The sequence below is a fragment of the Sorex araneus genome, chromosome 6, assembly GCF_027595985.1.
Source record: "Sorex araneus isolate mSorAra2 chromosome 6, mSorAra2.pri, whole genome shotgun sequence".
Taxonomy (NCBI): Eukaryota; Metazoa; Chordata; class Mammalia; order Eulipotyphla; family Soricidae; genus Sorex; species Sorex araneus.
Genome location: NC_073307.1, coordinates 128,987,287 through 129,002,266, shown reverse-complemented (window position 1 = coordinate 129,002,266; position 14,980 = coordinate 128,987,287). Strand labels below are relative to the sequence as shown.

Here is a 14,980-nt window from a genome sequence, read left to right as displayed (position 1 = left end):
CTCCTAACGATGTCAGAGGAATGAGATCCAGCTTGTTACTGGATTTTGCATATGAATACGCCATGGGGAGCTTGCAAGGCTGTCCCATGTGGGCAGGAAACTCTCAGAAGATTGCCAGTTTCTCTCAGAGGGAGAAGCAGGCTACAAGATATTGCATGGCCGCAAAGCTTCTGGGAGCTTGCTTTTAAGTCTCTGGATGTTGGCCGTTGATGGGATTACACACACCTGGGTTCCTCTGCTGGTACCTTCATGCATGAGGCCTCTCTGAACATGTGGAGAGGGGCCTCCAGCATGGCTTTAGCTAGGTTCCGGTGGTCTTTGGCCACTGGGAGCTCTGCTCAGGGTGGGGAGGGAAGCTGGAACCCATCCCCTCCGAGGGGCCCCGGAGAAGACAGCCAGGCGTGCAGGCAAGAGACTCTCACCTACTAGGACATTAACTCTTTAATTGGATGAGTTTTGGGCAAATAATATTTCCTAGTCTTCATTGTCTTTATAGTCTGGTTATTGTTTCTTTTGAGCTGCAGAGCTTCTTAATGTAGTACCAATTTGTTTATTTTGCTTCCATTTGCTTTGGCCGGTGGCATTTCGTCCTTAAAGATGCCTCTAGCATCAATATCATGGAGGTTCAGGCTGTGTGTTCCTCTGTGTACTTATGTATTCAGGTCAGATATCAAGGCCTACATTTTGATTTGACTTTAATACATGGCATTAGAAAGAGATCTGAGTTCAAGTTTTTGCATGTGGCTGACCAGTTTTCCCAGCATCACTTGTTGAAGATGGTTTCCTTGCTCCACTTCATATTTTTTGCTCCTTTATCGAAGATTAATTGCCTATGTAATTTGTTTGTCACTGGATTTTCAATTCTACTCCATTGATCTGAGGGTCTGTCCTAAGCTTTTTGTTTGCTAAGTGGTATTGTATTCTTTGGAGTACCAGATTGTTTATCTATTCACTAGTTGGCAGATGATTGAGTTGCTGACAGTTTGGGGGAGTATTATAAATAAAGCACTATAACTATAATAAAATACAGGTTTCTTTCTTGGATAAATGCCCAGAACCTGAAGTGTTGGATTGTATGGTAAACATGGATTTACCTTATAAAAAAATTGCCAAACTTTTCATTTTAAGTATGCATGTTGGGCCTGGGAAGATAGCGCAAACAAAGGCCTAGCACATGTGCTGTGTATGTGGGAGGCTTGGGTCTGATCTCTGGCACTTGGTATCTCCCACCAACTCCACTCCAGCACTTTGCTGGGAGTTGCCCCTGAGCACTGCTGGGTGTGCCCACAAAACAAAACAAGACATGAAACAAACAGGGGCTGGAGTAGTAGCCTAGGGGCTACCGGGGTTAAGGCGCTTGCCTTGTATGCCACCTGCTACCTACCTAATTAAGTCTTTGGCACCGCATGGTCCCCAGCCCCACAGCAAAATAAAAACAAAGAACAAAAAGCTAGCGAAAGTTGCATATTCCATGTTCCTGCCACTGCTACTGTGTGAAAGCACACAGCAAAACAGAACAATCTCACCAAATTTTACATTGTTGGTGTCTTTCTTGTTTTCTGTCATTTTAGTTTTAACTTGTCGCTTTGGAAGCAAGTGATATTTAGTATTTTTTTTTTCCATAAGCTTATGGTATTAGTCTGTTAGGCCTGCCAGAACAAAATATTGCAGAGCAAGTGGCTTAAACAACAGAAGGTCGTCGGAAGCTGTCGGTCCAGAAAAAAGAAGGGGAGCCAAGACTTGGATTCTTCGAGGGTTTGGGCTCTGTGCGTCTCGCTACCCTCCCAGAGCCTCTGCTCGGCTCTCGAGCTTCTCTCTCGTCTTAGAAAGGCGGCAGTGCTAGCAAATTAGCCCCCCTGCCTAAGACCTCGTTTAAACTTAATCATTTCTTTAAAGGTCCTTTCCTTACAGACAGTTTCCTCCATCCAGGCTTCAGCGTGAAGTTGGGGAGGAGCACAGTTCCATTTTTTTTTTACCACCTTTTCAGTTTTTGCGTCTCTTCTTCTGGTTTTGTTTGGTCTCCATTTTAGACTTTTGCCCACTTTGTGGAAGGGGTTTGTGCCTTATTGTGTTATAAGCCATCTTTAAGTAATTAAGCTACATAATGTCACTTGTTTGTTTTGCAACTGCTTCCTCTCATTTAAAATGACTTTTCTCACTGGTATGTTTTAGAGACAGGAGTTTAAAATCGTTGATCAAGTTGGATATTTTAATCTTTGCCTGTTGCAGCGGATGGCTATTGTATCCTACCTACGAAATCTTGTTCTATCCCAAAGGTGAAAAAAAAAAAGTGTCCATAGTTTTCTTCTAGAAAGCTTATTAACTTTAGCTTTTTTCCGTGTGTGTGTGTGTGTGTGTGTGTGTGTGTGTGTGTGTGTGTGTGTGTGCCCCCGCACGCACGATGAGGGGCTGTTACTCCTAAGCTGTACTTAGGATTCCTGCAGGCCCCTCCCCATGAATCCTGGCCAGCCAGCTGCTGTTTGATGCAAGAGCCTGAGGATGTGGTGCTGGATGGGCTGGGGGGTACCAGGTATTGACCAGGCCACTGAAGTGGTGCCCAGGGGCAACTAGAGCCTCCTTCAGGATGCACCCTGAGAAGCTCTGGTGATCATGGGCTTTGTGTCAGGCATGCACTTTAACCTTTCAGCCCTAACTTCTGTTTGCGTATTTTGAATTGATTTTAATATATGAGTTAAGGTCAAGGTTTATTGTTTTACATGATTATCCACTTGTTCCAACACAACTTGTTAGGAAGATCTTTTCCCTATTCAACAGCCTTTGCTCTTTTAAAATTAACTGACTGTGAATGTTTGTTTCTGGACTTTATTTTGTTCCTTGGATCTATATCCTACACCATACTACTTCTAGCTTTTCACTCTTGTTCTAAATTCTTAAATTTATAATTCTTACGATTATGTGTTGAAGTCATCCAACTCTTTTTTTCCCCCAAATTGTTATTCTGCATCTTTTCACGTACAATTGAAAATCAATTTCTTTAATAATGGCCTTTTTTTTTTTTTAGGGGTGGGAGAGATAGCACAGAGGGTAAGCATTTGCCTTGCACGCAGCCAACCTGGGTTCGATTCCCAGCATCCCATATGTTCCCCCGAGCACCGCCAGGAGTGACTCCTGAGTGCAAAGTCAGGAGTAACCCCTGTGCTTTGCCGAGTGTGACTCAAAAAGCAAAAAAAAAAAAAAAAAAAAAAAAAATGACCTTTTTGAATATTACATGACTATTGGGATTGTATTCAATGAAGAGATAACTCCATAGAAAATTGCCATTTTAATAATGTCACATCTTTTTTGAAAATTTTATTAAATCACCATGAGATAAACAGTTACAAAGTTGTCTATGATCAGGTTTCAGTCATACAGTGTTCCAGCACCCGTCCATTCACCAGTGTACATTTCCTACACAATGTCCCCAATTTCCTTCCTTCCACCCCCCAGTAACATGACACCTTTCACTGGAGAGAGAGAGCACAGTGAACTGAGTGTGTGCTTTGCATGTGCAAGGTCTGAATTTGATCCCCAGCACGGCACATCATTGTCTCCCAAGCACTGTCGAGAATGACACCTGAGCACTCCCAGTTGTGGCCCAAACAAACAAAAAGTAAAATTTTTAAATTTTAATTTGAGTTACCTTAAACTTCTCTCAGAAATAGTGTAGCGGGTGAGACACTTGCCTTGCACGCAGCTGACCCCGATCTAATCCCCGGCATCCCATATGAGCCTCAGAGCAGCCAGGGGTGATTCCTGGGTGCAGAGCCAGGAGATTCCTCTGAACGTCACTGTCACTGTCACTGCCATCCCATTGCTCATCGATTTGCTCGAGCAGGCACCAGTAAGATCTCCAGTGTGAGACTTTTTGTTATTGTTTTTGGCATATTAAATACGCCATGGGTAGCTTGCCAGGCTCTGCTGGGCGGGCAGGATACTCTCGGTAGCTTACCTGGCTCTCCGAGAGGGGTGGCAAAAATCAAACCCAGCCGGCCTCGTGCAAGGCAAATGCCCTATCCCCTGTGCTATCGCTCCAGCCCTCTGACATCATCTGCCAGAAATAAATATATAAGTAAAAGAAATGTTTTTTGTTTTCAATGTGTACAGACGTATTATGTGTCTTTTGTTAAATGCTATCCAACATGAAATATAGATAGAAGCTAAGAAAATTAGTTTGGCTTTGGTTTTTAAGACCTGCCTTTCCATACATAGCCGTAGATACATAATCTATGTAGATACTGCTTGGGGGGGATATTCTTATAGTAGTCTACAAGATACTTTTTAAAATTTTGGTTTGGGACTTTGTGGTGCTCAGGACTTCTGTCTCTGTGCTCAGTGATCACTCATGGCAGGGCTTGGGTAACCTGTGTGGGCTGCCAGTGTTCAAACATGGGTTGACTGCATGCGAGGAAAGTGCTGTCTGCCTGCTATACTCTCTGCCTGCCAGAGAGTGCTCTGCCTTCTGTACTAGCTCTCCAACCCTCTACAATATACTTTCACGGAAGAATGTCTTTCTTGGCTTGTGTTTCTTTGATCCAGGATCATGGCTCTAGCATTATATTCTCTGTGCTTTACGCTTTGAAGACTGTATTTTAAACCTTTGATCCTTACTTAGATCTACCTGTTTCACTGGTCATTTAATCATGTTAATGAATCTTATTTAGAAAAGAAAAAGCATCAATTTACAGTTTTGTCAAATTTATTTTTGACAAGGGCCAGGTAAATAATTTAGGTTTTCCAGGCCTTTAAGGTCTGTTGGCACTACTGGACTTTCTCTGCTATATTTGAAAGCAAGCAGAGATTAAATTATGCATGTGGTATTTTTACACCTCAGTAAAACTTTATTTACAGATAAAAGTGGCTGGTGGAACATATTTAGCTTGAGGTCTATAATTTTCCAACATCTGGTCTTTGTAAGACTTATAAGAGTTTGCCTGTCTTTACCCATATAAGGGCATTATTAGTTGTCTCAAATGTTGTTCATTTTTCCTCAGTAGCTTACTGATGGTAAAGATTTAACCAGATATTCATAATGGCAAACTATCTGTCCAATAATAACACATTGCTATTATTTTTAGTGAAGGAAAAACATTTTTTAAGCACTGAGGCTTGGAATTTCAATTCACTAGTGAATAAATCTTTATTTGTTATAAGCAAATGAACAAGTAAATAGTACCCACTTTATTCAGCACTGTTTCAGTTTATATTTATACTTTGGTAAACCAGATCATTGTGACTACTGTCATGAGGCTAACAGCTCAGCTGGTAGAAAATGATTGGCCATGCAATTACAAGAATGTTATACATTTTCCTATAAACCCCATTTCTTAAAACCCTATTGTAAGAAATAACTGGTTTAGGCTTTTTCTACTCTGGAGAAGTCCATGTTTGATTTTGAACATAAATGCTTCTCTCTTTCCTCTCATGTTTCTCTAGGTAAATTTCTTTTAATAAGACTATTTTGCTTTACTAAAAGAAAAAGATTAAATAACCAGTTTAGCATATTACTTTATTTTTTAAAATAAGATACATGAGAATAATTTTTTCATATGAGAATGTTTTCAGGTATTCTAATGAAAATTCCTTTGCTTTTATTTAAGGAAAGAAAAGAGAGGGAACAAAAAATTAATAAAGAAATGGAGGAAAAAGCAGCAGAAGAACTGAAGAAAGAACATTTGAAAGAAAAAGCAAAAGAGAAGTATGAAGAGTGGCTAAAGAAAAAAAAAGCTGAAGAATGTGAAAGGAAGAAAAAAGAAAAGGTTACTTTTTAATTAATATATCATTTTCATTCCTTATAGTACATGATTTTTGTGTTCATATAATTATTATGCTTTTTATGATTTTCTCCTGTTAAATAGTAATAATGTATAGATTGTTTTTCAGGCACGTTCAGGATTTTATTTTGTTTCATTTAATTTTTGGACCATACCCAGTGAAACTCGAGGGTTATTCATGGCTCTGTGCTCGGAATTACTCCTAGCAGTGCTCAGGGGACCATTTAGGATGCTGGGGATCAAACCTTTGGTCACCCACGTGCAAAATAAGCACTTTAGCTGCTCTACTTACTCTCTGGCCCTGGCCTCAACATTTTTTAATTTAAAAATATTTTTGTTGTGTTCTTATGGGAAATCTTATTACCACTTATTATAAATTGCTATTCTTTTAAATGAAAAAAAAAGTGGATTTTTTTTCCCACTTAGGTTTGATATCTCCTTTTGATTATAAGTAGTTGACCCTTCCTCTCCCATCCCTGATCATGTTAAATTTTGCTCTCAAATCATAGAAATATAATTCAGTGTTTTTTTTTTTTTTTTTGCTTTTTGGGTCACACCTGGCGATGCACAGGGGTTACTCCTGGCTTTGCACTCAGGAATTACCCCTGGCCGTGCTCAGGGGACCATATGGGATGCTGGGATTTGAACCCGGGTCGGCCGCGTGCAAGGCAAACGCCCTACCCGCTGTGCTATCTCTCCAGCCCCCTAATTCAGTGTTTATGAGGAGTAAGCCATTAGGATAGGATACAGTGGGGAATTAGAATTTCAATAAAATTTTTAGTTGCATTTGTTCTTCTCATTTTAAGGAAAAAGAAAAACAACGGCAAGCCGAATTACAAGAAAAAAAGGAAATAGCAGAACAAAAGTTTAAGGAATGGTTGGAAAATGCTAAATGTAAACCTTGTCCGGTTGTAAAGAGCTATGGTTATGCAAATGGAAAAGTCACAGGTTGGTTTTCGTGTTACATGGCTTACACACTTACACAAATATGGTTTGCAGGAGTCAGTATTATATATGGTGCTTCCTTTTGACAGGAGAAAAGTGTGCAAAAACCATCTTTTTCTTTCATATTACATAGTCTCTTTCTGTGGAAATAGTTCAGTTTTGTAACCATTCTCCATAAAGCAGATTTATTTTTTCTTAGAATAGTAGTTCTAAAACTGCAAAGTAATATTTTCTAATATTAAGAGATGTAGAAAAATTTTCTTTTCTTAGATAATAAAAGTTTAGTTGGAATATACTTAAGGGGTCTTTTTTTTTGTCCTCTTCTGTCTCTAAGGCAAGGCTACAGTGTCTGGCACATTCTTCTGGCAAGGTAGGATACTAGACCGCACATGAATCAGACACAAAACCGGTTGGCCTTCAGGCTTGGTCTGATTATAAATGGCGATGCATGTTTTTCTTTGTGCCTCATGTTGGAAGCTCATACCTTGCTGACAGCTGCCTTCACTTGTTTAAGTGATTTATTATTAAAAATACTCCCATTCTGTTTTGTTCACACAATAGAACATATTCCAGACTTTGTTTTGACCATCTTGGTGAAGTGTGTGTTGACATATCTGTGTAGTCAAAGTGGGTTGCCAGTGTCTGAATGACACATTCCTGCTGTCAGGATTTTGCCTCTTGTACGTGTCACAGAGGTCATCCACTATAGCTACTGATCGTGAGCTGCTTCTTGGTTTTTCTTTCTTGTTTGGAAAAGGGGTCATAAGCAGTGGGTTTAACTAGATAATTGGATAGTAAAGTGAAAAATGTAGCTGATGATATATACATTGACTAGGAGCTAATTGCTAAAGTAATATGTAAGATATTACTCTATAAACAGAACAAAATATTGTATGTTACAAAAATTATATAGTAAACTACAGGAAAATGTTTGCATTTTTGTAAAGTGAATTACGGCACTCTAGAGATAGCTCAAAGGGCTGGCGCCATATGCCGTACATGTGATAGGCCCTAAGCTCAAGCTCTGTTACTACATGACCTCCTCAAGCACACCAGGTGTGGCCCTGATGGCCTCCCCATACCTTGTGCAGCTTGCTTGGTTGACCTAGTATAACTGGGTTCGATCCTTGGGCCTCCTGAGCATTGCTTGGAAATACCTCCTGCTCCCACCCGTAAAAAAAAAAATGAAATGAGTTTTCTTCTGTCTAAAAGATGTAGCACTGTAATCCACTGATTGATTTGCTCAAGCGGGCACCAGTCATGTCTCCCTTGTGAGACTTGTTGTTACTGTTTTTGGCATATTGAATACACCACAGGTAGCTTGCTAGGCTCTGCCATGCAAGCAGGATACTCTCAATAGCTTGCTGGGCTCTCCAAGAGGGACGGAGGAATCGAACCCGGGTCGGCTGTGTGCAAAGCAAACGCCCTACCCGCTGTGCTATCACACCAGTCTGTCTAAGAGATATATTTGTAAATGTTCTACTGCTTTTAGCTTTATTAGCTTGCAGTTGAGATAACATGATTACAGTGGCAACAAATTTACTGTGCCACCACGTCAAAGAGCTCAAGACCCTCACCACTATCTTCTTTGTTTGTTTTTGGGCCACACTCTGTGATGCTGAGGAGTTACTCCTTGTTCCTGTGCTCAGGAATTACTGAGTGCTCAGGGAACCATATGGGATGCTGTGGATTGAACCCGGGTCAGTCGGGTGCAAGGCATGCACCATAATCCCTCTACCCAATGTTCTATCTCTCTAGCCTCCCACCCCATTATGTTTATGCCACTTCTAGTCCACCACTCTCTTCACTTCCCTCCTCCTCCCCCCAGCTTGGTTACATCAGCTGAATAATAAGTTCAAGGGTCATTATACTGTCAGAGCCCTTGCTTTGCTTCTTTATATATCACATGAATGAGATTTTCCAGTATTTGTCCTCCACCTGACAGTTTTGTTCACATGTGAGACCCTCTAGTTCTGCATTGTAGCAAAAGGCATGATTTGCCTTTTCACGTAGCTCAACAGTATTGGCATTGTGTTTGTTGTTAGGCAGTTGCATTCTTTCCATATTGTGTCTGTTGTACACAGTACTGCAGTGAGCATTGGCGTTTATGTATCTTTTCAAGTAAATATTTTCTGTTCTTGGGATAGAGTCCAGGGGTAAAATTACTGAGTAATTTGGTAGTTCTATTAAATATTTTGAAGCCTCAATAAGATTTTCCATATTCTGATCCAGACATCATTCCAGCTAACAGTGAATGAGTGTTTTCTTTTTCATTGCATCCCCACCAACACTAATCTTAGTATCTGTCATTCTCAGTGGTTGGGAAGTGGGGATCTTATTTTAATTTGCATTTTCCTAGTGGCAAGTGAAGATGAACATTTAATGATATGTTCAGATGTGTAGGATAACATTGGTTCGTCCTTTCTGCCTTGCCAGATAGTAAACCATCTGCATATCTTCTTCAAGGAAGTTTACCCATTTTTCCGATGGAATGATTCATGTTTTTGAACCATGAACATTGGCCTTTTTATCAGATGTATACTGTGCAAATATTTTCTCCCACTTAATAGGGTGTTTTACATTGCTGTTTATTAATGTAGCTTTTATACCACATCCTCTTTCCTCAGAGGTCACTCTCAGTGCCCTGGGGAATATTCGCTATGAAGGATTAAACTTGGGTCTCCCACCAGCAAAACATGAGCTCAGCCTGTCAATCTATCTCTCCAGTCCTAGGGTGTGTTTTTTTTTCCATTTTAAACTTTGTTAATTTATATTTTTAATTTGTGAATTTTATTAATTTTGCCCAGATCATCTTTACAAATTATAAAGTAAAGGAATTACCTATAGTGACAGAAAAATTGGGGTATGACTTGTTAAATAGTTCCTTCTTCAAAGTTAAGTGTCAAATAATACAGCTATTTAAATTCTTAGTTTACATCCCACTAAGATAGCACTCTATAATTAGTAATCAAACCCTCACTGACATGAAATTTTATTAATTTGAGTGTCAGTAATTTAGAATTCAGTGGTTCTGAATAACAGTTTTGCCTATGTAAACAACAATTTCTTTTTAATAAATGTTAGTGTCTGATGAGGGGAAATTAGTATGCAATCAGTTTCAAATTGTTATGAGAATGTCTTTATTTTATTTATTTATAAGTAATGAAGACAAATTTGAGCTAAAGTTTTTAAATATGTCACATTGTTTTATTACTAATATTTCTGCCTTTTAAATATTTTAACATTGTTTTGGAGTTTTAAAATTGGTTATTTTTTTGTTCTCAAACAGCTGTTTTTCTTGTTTTAATTTTTTAATAATTTTAGGTTTTCATGGTGGAAATTCTTATCCAGAACCTGCCTTTTATAATCCAATTCCCTGGAAACCTATTCATATGCCTCCTCCCAGAGAAGCCAAGGATCTATCAGGGAAGAAGACTAAAAGGCCTGTGACAAGTCAGCCACACAGGTCATCGCCTTTGGTAATTCATAAAGCCAGAGACAATCTTTGCCTTGGAACTCTTGGAATACAAAGATAGTAGACAAATATAGTACAGAAATAGTGGGAAGTTGCATGCTTTTAATTTTAAAATCAGAAGCACTTTTTCACTGCTCAGTCACTTAGGAATTCAACATTTAATGTAACTAGTGACAACTTCAAATTTTGCATTTGTATATGGAGTCTTTATAGTAAAGTGAGGCACATATTTTATATATTTTCATTTTTATAAATGTTTCAGTGTTGATCTTGGCATATTACTTTGCACAATAACTGGCTGGATATCTCATAATTGTGTTTAATTTAGCTTCTCTTAAAACAACTATAAAACCAATAAAACTAACAGTTTTTCCTATGTTCTTTCATACTCCATGTTGTTTGTGTTTTATATTTATAGAACATAATAAGGTTAAAATTAAATGATTCATTTCTAAACTGAAGTAGATTTTAGGAAAACCGAGAAAGGTTAAAAAAATCCTATAGTAATGAAAAACCGTCTTAATGATTTTTGGTATACTTTTTTAATGTAAATAACTAACTGGGGATGTATTTTGTCATTTAAAAACAGGCTGCTTTTTTAAAATTTTGAGCCACACAGCAGTGCTCTGTGCTCCTGGGTCACTGCTGGCAGTGGTGAGCGTGCCACAGGGTGCCACAGATTAACCTGGACCTCTTCCATGCAAAGCAAGCATCCAGTTTGTGGAGTGTCTCTTGGCCTATTGAGTTTCTCTTAGCCTGAGGGTTGAAGTGTTTGAAAGGAAAATTTATTTTTTTATTTTTTCATTGAGGTAACAATTATTTTACATCATTGTATGTATTTCACAACTCTTCAAAGCTAAGATGTAACACCATAGCCAACACCAAAGTGCCAGTATACATCACAGTCTTGTGGATCCCTGCCAACAATTGTGCCCTCTGTCTAGCAACCTCAGTATTGTGGCATGAACTGAAAGGGAAATTTCAAAAAAATCTTTTGTGTGTTCTGGTCTCAGATTGATAAGTAGTAATTTTTTAAATTGAATCACCTGAGATAGTTACAAAGTTATTCCTGATTGAGTTTCAATCATACAGTGCTCAAGCACGTCCCTTCACCGGTGCACATTTCCCCCCTTTATTGTCCCCAGTTTCCTTTCACAAACACTTTTCTTCTGTCTGTCTGTCTGTCTTCTGTCTGTCTGTCTCTGGCTCTTCTCTCTCTCTCTCTTTCCCTCTCCCTCTCCCTCTCTCTCTCTTTGTTTCTCTCTCTCTCTCTCTCTCTCTCTCTCTCTCTCTCTCTCTCTCTCTCTCTCTCTCTTTCTCTCTTCCCCTTCCTCCTCCCCGCCCTGTTTTATTTTCTTTTAGGCACCATGACATGCAACACAGTTACTAAAACAATATCACTTTAATTTCTTCAGCACTCAGTTCTTATCTAGAGTGATCATTTCCAACTTTAATTGTTGTAGTGAGCCCTCTCTGTCCTAACTACACTCCCCACTGTGGTAAGTTTCCTGCCATGGACCCATCCTTCTGGCCCTCATTTCTATTATCTTTGGGTATTATTCTCATACTGTGTGTTTTTTTTTTATATATAGTAATTTTGAGACATGAATAAAATTTTGTAGCTTGCTGTCAAAAAATCACATATTAAATATAATTAGGTTGCTAGATGTGAGATTATCTGGGAATTCTTATTGCTATTGTTATTTTGTTTGAGTGCCACAAGTAGTGGTGCTCAGGTCACATGCCTGTCTCGGTGCTAAGGCCATGCTCAGGGGCCCAGACACTGCCAGAAATTGAACCAAGCCTCCCCCATGCAAAGTATGCACTTTAGCCCTTTGAGCTATCACTCTGGACCCCTGTCAATGCATTATTTTAAGATGTTAAATGATAACTTACTAACTTTGGTGTCACAGGTTTTTTTTTTAACATATATGTTAAGAATAATAGTTTAAAATGATTAGTCAATGTTCTGTTGTTTTTATTTTTTTAATTTTTAATTACTTATTTATATATTTATTTATTGCTTTTTGGGTCACACTTGGCGATGCACAGGGGTTAACTCCTGGCATTACACTCAGGAATAACTCATGGCGGTGCTCAGGGGACCATGTGGGATGCTGGGTATAGAACCCAGGTTGGCCGTGTGCAAGCCCTACCCTCTGTGCTATAGCTCCAGCCCTCTGTTGTTTTTATTAAGATTTAAAAATCTGTCTTTTTTAAGGGTATTATCAAGAAGTGAAAATTTGTTGTGTCTATATAAAATAAGTTCAGTTAAAAGTGACAGCTACTTAAAATACATTTTATGGTTCTGCTGCATTAGTCATTTACCACAGTTTAGGAATTAACCTGTGGAATCTTGATGAATACCAGGAAACAGTTCTAGGATAGTTTGAAGATATTTATATTATAAGAATATCTCTTGGGCTGGAGCGATAGCACAGCGGATAGGGTGTTTGCCTTGCATGAGGCCGACCTGGGTTCAATTTCTAGCATCCCATATGGTTCCCTGAGCACCGCCAGGAGTAATTCCTGAGTGCACAGCCAGGAATAACCTCTCTGCATTGCCAGGCGTGACCCTAAAAGAAAAAAAAAAAGAATATCTCTAGAAAAATTTCACTTCGAAGCAGAAGGCAGTTTGGAAAAAATTAGTAGGAATTGTTGGCAAAAATGTTGGTGAGACTTTACCTAACAGTCCTCTCGTGAAATTATCTGGGAATTATTATTGTTATTATTTTGTTTGGGGCCACACCTGGTGGTGCTCAGGTGATATGAGAAAAATGCTAGATAATTATTCTATGAAAACTCATAGTATGGAGAGCATGTAGACTTTTCAGAGCCACAGTAAAATTAGGTATTAAAAAATGTTGTGTGTAATGCCTGAATTGCTGGGGATTTTAGATATAGTTATTATATCTCAAAAGCCTTCAATTTCACATTGTAGATTCAGTCATTGGGGCAATTTAAAGCTATAAAAATAGTCCTAAAAAGACTTTTAGTTCATTAAGCAATTAATTAGTTCCTTCAATATTAATTAAACCTTTACTTTGTGACATTTTTATATTGACTTAAACATAAATAGGCAAGTCACCAAGTATTTACCAACCTAGTTAGAAAAAGATATAAGTATTAGGATATGGAATAAATGCTATAACATGCTATGTCTAAATTCATATTTTTTTGCTTTTTTGGGGGGGTCACACCTGGCAATGAACAGGGGTCACTCCTGGCTCTGCACTCAGGAATTACCCCTGGCAGTGCTTAGGGGACCATATGGGATGCTGGGAATCGAACCCGGGGTCGGCCTCGTGCAAGGCAAATGCCCTACCTGCTATGCTATCACTCCAGCCCCTAAATTCACGCCAGGTTAGTCTTCCTACTCCCAGCAGGGCCCTAGCCTCGTTGTTACTTCTGGGTCATGAGAGCATTTGTCTATGACCATGCTCTCGACTTATAGTTGAGTATGGTGGCACTTTGGCCTGGCCCATTTCGAGGCCAGCATAGCTCACAGCTTGCGCTGGATCCATTTTGTCCCTCGTTGGGACACTGATTTTGGGGTGCTAGGAAGTAAGGGCAACTGAAGCTTAAGTCGAGAGAACAGATGCCCAGAAGTGAATATTATTCAGAGTCAATTAACTCCCAAGTTACAAAAGCATAGCATTAACTGTCTTCCTGTGTCTATACAAAAAGGACATTGCTCTGAATTAATTATGCAAAGGACATAGGAGAAGAGAAAAGCAATATTTATAAGTCAACAGAGTCTGATTAGGAGATAAAGATGATTGACTGGTTGGGGAAACAGGGTACAAAGAGTTTACAAATAAACACAGAGGGATGGGAGCGTTGTGATGGGAGTAACCCAATACACCTAAGATCCCTGTGGCCAGGCAGAAAGGACAAACCAATGTTATCCTACAGGAATGGAGATAATTTTTTCATTTAGTTACTGTGTTTAATTTTACAGTCTTAAATTTAGCTGTGAAAAATTGACATGCAGGTGTTTGCAGACATACAGTTTTCTTGACTACGTGAAAGTTTTAGAAGTTTAGAGATATTTAGGTCTCATCAGTATAACATATCATTGATGCCAAGGCAATGGATAATACTTCCCAGGGGGAGTTTGAAGCATGAAAAAGAAATTTTATTGGCTTACAGTTCTATGGAGTGGAGCGATAGCACAGCGGGTAGAGTGTTTGCCTTGCATGTGGTCAACCTGGGTTCGATTCCTCTGTCCCTCTTGGAGAGCCCGGAAAGCTACCGAGAGTATCCCGCCTGCACGGCAGACCCTAGCAAGCTATCCGTGGCGTATTTGATATGCCAAAAACAGTAACAAGTCTCACAAGGGAGACATTACTGGTGCCCGCTTGAGCAAATTGATGAACAACGATACGACAGTGCTACAGTGCTACAGTGCTATAAAGTTTCAGGGATGTACTTTTTGCCTCTGTGTACTCATAAGACTCACTGTGGACCAAAAAGATAGCTCAACCGTTTAAGCACGTGCATCATCGTGGGAGGCGCTGACTCAAGCCCTAGTACTACCTGGTCCTCTGAGCTCTGTTGGTGTGTCTCCCAAGCACAGAGCTGGGAACAGGCCCTCAGCCGCCAACTCAAATGACTCTGCACTCATCACCAAAGTTGTTTCACTTCACTATTAAAATTACCTCCTCTAGATGCTGGAGAGAGAGCACAAAGAGCAGAGAACAGGCTTTGCATACAGAAGGCTCAGTCCAATCCCTGCCATAACATAGTCCACCAGCATCATTGGGAGAGACCCTGGAGCACCCGG

General features: G+C 39.5%; 1 protein-coding gene across 2 annotated transcripts in view; it reads left to right on the top strand.

Moving 5' to 3' along the window:
* CCDC34 (coiled-coil domain containing 34) overlaps positions 1-10,576 on the top strand; it is a 34,286-nt gene extending 23,710 nt beyond the window's left edge. For both annotated transcript variants that reach the window (XM_055141924.1, XM_055141923.1), the window contains 3 exons: positions 5,601-5,759; positions 6,581-6,722; positions 10,044-10,576. In XM_055141924.1, the coding sequence (XP_054997899.1) occupies positions 5,601-5,759; positions 6,581-6,722; positions 10,044-10,255 (513 nt within the window). In that variant the 3' untranslated portion in view covers positions 10,256-10,576. The remainder of the gene's footprint in view (positions 1-5,600; positions 5,760-6,580; positions 6,723-10,043) is intronic.
* Positions 10,577-14,980: the final 4,404 nt, after the last annotated feature.